This window comes from Lipotes vexillifer, unplaced genomic scaffold, assembly GCF_000442215.2.
Source record: "Lipotes vexillifer unplaced genomic scaffold, Lipotes_vexillifer_v1.1 scaffold466, whole genome shotgun sequence".
Taxonomy (NCBI): Eukaryota; Metazoa; Chordata; class Mammalia; order Artiodactyla; family Lipotidae; genus Lipotes; species Lipotes vexillifer.
Genome location: NW_006796103.1, coordinates 751,841 through 755,921, shown reverse-complemented (window position 1 = coordinate 755,921; position 4,081 = coordinate 751,841). Strand labels below are relative to the sequence as shown.

At 39.6% G+C, this 4,081-nt stretch overlaps 1 protein-coding gene across 2 annotated transcripts in view; it reads left to right on the top strand.

Moving 5' to 3' along the window:
* FAM120A (family with sequence similarity 120 member A) overlaps positions 1-4,081 on the top strand; it is a 105,173-nt gene that overhangs the window by 63,908 nt on the left and 37,184 nt on the right. For both annotated transcript variants that reach the window (XM_007468159.1, XM_007468160.1), the window contains 2 exons: positions 777-1,004; positions 3,559-3,733. In XM_007468159.1, coding sequence (XP_007468221.1) covers positions 777-1,004; positions 3,559-3,733 — 403 coding nt within the window. The remainder of the gene's footprint in view (positions 1-776; positions 1,005-3,558; positions 3,734-4,081) is intronic.

Sequence of the window (4,081 nt, the reverse complement as noted above, 5' to 3'; positions counted from 1 at the left end):
TCTTTCCTATTCATGTACATACATTCTGTATTTTGGTGATTGGTTGTTACAGAATGGGTATTTTTCACCTGACAGTTTACCATGCACATATTTCTCTGTTAGTATATATAGATCTGACTCATCATTTTTAATGGTATTAGCTTGTTCTTTGGTTTTAATTTTTGGTAGATAGTTCTCTACATATACTTAATTTGGGGCTTTTAATGACCTAAGAGAATGCCTGAGGTTTGTTTTTTTGTTTCTTCTTTAAATAACAACTGGTGGTGGTGGTGAAGAGCAGGCCTGACTCGAGCCTAGTTTTGAGTCCCAGGTCCATGAGTTACTGGTCTTGTTAAAACGGATGAAAGGCATACCCTCTCAGAGCATTAGTTTTTTTATCTGTAGAGAGGATGATGCCTATTTAGTTTAGGAAGGGTCTCCAAGGAAAGCAGAAACACAGGAGTTGGCCACATGGGGGGAACCAGGTGGGACCAGGGTTAGCAACCACAGAAGGCCATTCACCCCACGGGGATCCCAAGGGAGGAGCCACGGGTGGGGGTCACCCAGCAGAAGCTGCAGCAGTCCTCCAGGCTCCCACCCCCAACACAGGCATAGTGGATGTCCGATTACCACTTCCTCTGTCCAAGGAGGAGTGGGTCATAGCTCCCTTGTCCTCATTGGTGAAGCTGTTAATCACATCTCTCTGGATAGGACTCTGTGTTGCAAGTGGACAGACAGGTTAAAGGAGTGGAAATGTGACATGAAACGATTTTCCCCTCTCACCCATTGCTCTGTAGGCAGAAGGTTCGTCCACTGCCTCTTCGGGCAGCCAGCTTGCTGAGGGAAAGGGGAGCCAGATTGGCACTGTTCAGCCAATTCCGTGCCTCCTGTCCATGCCCACCAGGAACCACATGGACATCACCACCCCGCCCCTGCCCCCCGTCGCGCCTGAGGTGCTGAGAGTGGCCGAGCACCGGCACAAGAAGGGGCTGATGTACCCCTACATCTTCCACGTCCTGACAAAGGTATGCACAGGGGCTGTGGGTGTGGCCGTCATCTCACAGTGGTCACTCCTGTGGAGTGTGTCCTTGTTCCTTTTGGAACTGCTTTTTATCTTACCAGCTACTTGAAACAAAGTTCATTTTCCCTTTTCTAAACTTTGAGAAAAAAGATGGAAATTTATACTTACAAATATAATAAAAGAAGAACTTGGGAAAAGTCTTATTTTCCTCTTCAATTTAATACAAAATATTTTTGAAACTTCTAATTAACGGCACGTCATATTATTTTCTGATTTATCATTTTATTCTTTTTATTTCTAATTTCAAAATTTCCTACATCATGTTAATGCTGTAGTGTCAAGTTAAATTGTGATGTCACATTCAATATCTGATTTATCATCTGTCAGAGAAATACGCAACTTCTGAGTGGCTGATAGCAGTTCATGTAATTCGACTTGTTCCTCTACCTCACTGAGCACTTATAGCAAAAAATGGAATACAGGACCTCATCAATTTATTATTATCTTACTAAATGTATGCTTAAATAGTTATACAGTGTGGTATTAATTGTTTCTGAATCTTAGTGTCTTGAATGGATCTATGTGTACTTAAATTTCCTCAATGATTTGTAGTCTTTATGTGTATAATCACAGACCTACAGTTTAACAAGTTAACTTGGTGACCAGATTTCTCATGCAGAATTGGTGAATTACTGTATGTATATTTAACATGTTTTCATCAGTATCTATACCACCATATATGATCAAACTTTCTTCTTCCTATTTTCTGTTGTCCATCTATGGTTTGTAGAATGGAGTCAGTAAATACAAAAGTCACTCCCATTCCACAGCACTCCTGAGCTGGACTTTAACCGTTAATTGACTAATTTGAACTGCTTACTTTTATATTTTATAAATTAAAGGACATGAAGAATATTATATTTTATAAAATAAAGGAAAAGAAGACCAGTACTACTTATTTAGGTCCTTTAATGTATTTTTAAATTGTAATTGCCTCCAAGTCTCATCTGTTATTTGACATGGGTATGCATGTGTGGTATCACTACTCAGATTATGGTTATAAAGTAAACATTTTATTTTTCAGGTCCACCATAAATTATAAGGGTAAGTGAAAGTTACTGTTGCGGGAAAAGGATTTTGCTAAGTTTAAAGGGACCCGAGTTTGGGGAAGATTGTGTTCTTTCTCTTTGTGGTGGTTTGGAATATGAGGTCCCTGGACCCCCTGCTGTTTGTGCCCTGCCATGCTGGTGGATCTGACTTGGGGACTGTCGGTTAAATCAATCTGAGTGATGCAAACTGCCTGTCCTCCTCTTCGGTACTCACTGATTTCAAGGGCAAATATTGATAAAATCACTGTGGTTGAGAAAAGTGAACTCGACTATCTTCTGATTTTAAGGTGCCACCTAAAAGTTTAGACTAAAATGTGTACTGTTTCCTGGGAGCTGAGTAGCTCTGGTATTAAATTGTCCAGGCTGAGACGTTTGCAGTGAAGCTTCATAATAAGAATGTAGAGAATTATCAAAGTCTCATAATATTGAGAGAGTAATACTCACTAGATGAGTGTTAACCACATGTTAACCACTAGATTAATGAGTATGAAGGTTCTGATAAGGGAAAAGACCAATTTTGAAATAAAATTTATGTGAAAGAAAGAGCAAATGCAATGACATAATTAAAAGTATGTATCAATAGAGTTAATAGACACTGGAGGTCATAAATATATTTTTATGTTATGAATATATATAAATAAAATTCCTTGTGAAATCTCTTGAGATGTACCTTGATGGCATAAAATATTCAAGACAGGACCAGGGTCTCAGGTGCAGGTGGTCGTAGCAGTCATTTGTCTCCTGGAGCCACAACAGAGCCCCTGCTGTGTTGGCAGAGGGGGATGGGGGTGATGAACAGAATGGGGCTTCCTTCGTTTTCTGCCCCTAGTGACAATCATGCCTTCTCAGTCAGTGTGACGCGTCTGTTGAGTACTTGGTGCACTGGGGCAGAGGCCTGATACATGCCGAACACTTTAAAAATGAATAACGCTTAAAAGAGTTCTCTTAGGTAGATCGTTTTTGTGTATGGTAATTTTTTATGGAAGAGCTTGGTAAAGAAAATTTGTGACCATTTTGTTTTCAGGGTGCTCATTTCTTGGATTTCGTATAGGTCATTGAAAATTATGAATTTCATTACATATGGCTATCTTGACTCATAAATAAAATTTGTCACTTCTCAGCATTTTCTATTCTATTTGTTGTCTGATGTTATCTATCTAGACTGTTTCAAAGACTTTGGGATCATCTACATGGTTTTCTTTAGTTCTTGGTTCCAGATTAAAAATAAAACAATGTAGATTTTATTTTGACTCTTTGAGCATATGTTTTGACTACAACCTGCTAAATGAACTCTTCCTAAACATCTTGATGTAGGCAACTTATTAAGCAATTGACTTGGAATAGAATTGCAATTTCGTTAACTGGAGATAATACAGTATATTTCTGTGAGTTTATTGTAAATTCAACATGAAAAACGTGCAATATTATTCTGCTTTCTTCCATGCAAAGGGTGAAATCAAAATTGCTGTTTCTATTGAAGATGAAGCCAGCAAAGACCTGCCTCCCGCCGCCCTGCTCTATAGGCCAGTTCGTCAGTATGTTTACGGAGTCCTGTTTAGCTTGGCAGAAAGCAGAAAGAAAACTGAGAGACTTGCTTTTAGAAAGAACAGACTTCCACCAGAATGTATGTACTGTAAAATCCATTGTTTGTTTTCCTCGATACCTCGTAATCTCTTGTGCATTTTTAAAGCATTAGAAGGATCATAACTGAGTTCGCCCTGAGAGTCCCCACATAAAGGAGGTGGGCTTCATTGGGGCTCTTAGGAAAGGAGGACAAGCCACGGGCTGCTTTCCTCAGTAACATGCCAGCAATGGTGTTCATTCAGTAAAATGATAAAATAGCAGGTTTATGCTTTAAACTGAACGTTGATCTGGAAACAGTCCTGACGATTGCTATCCTGCTGTGGTTAGCATGTCCCAGGCAGAGCAACAGCAGTGTCTGCTCTGCTGTCCACAAGATATGGTCCACTCT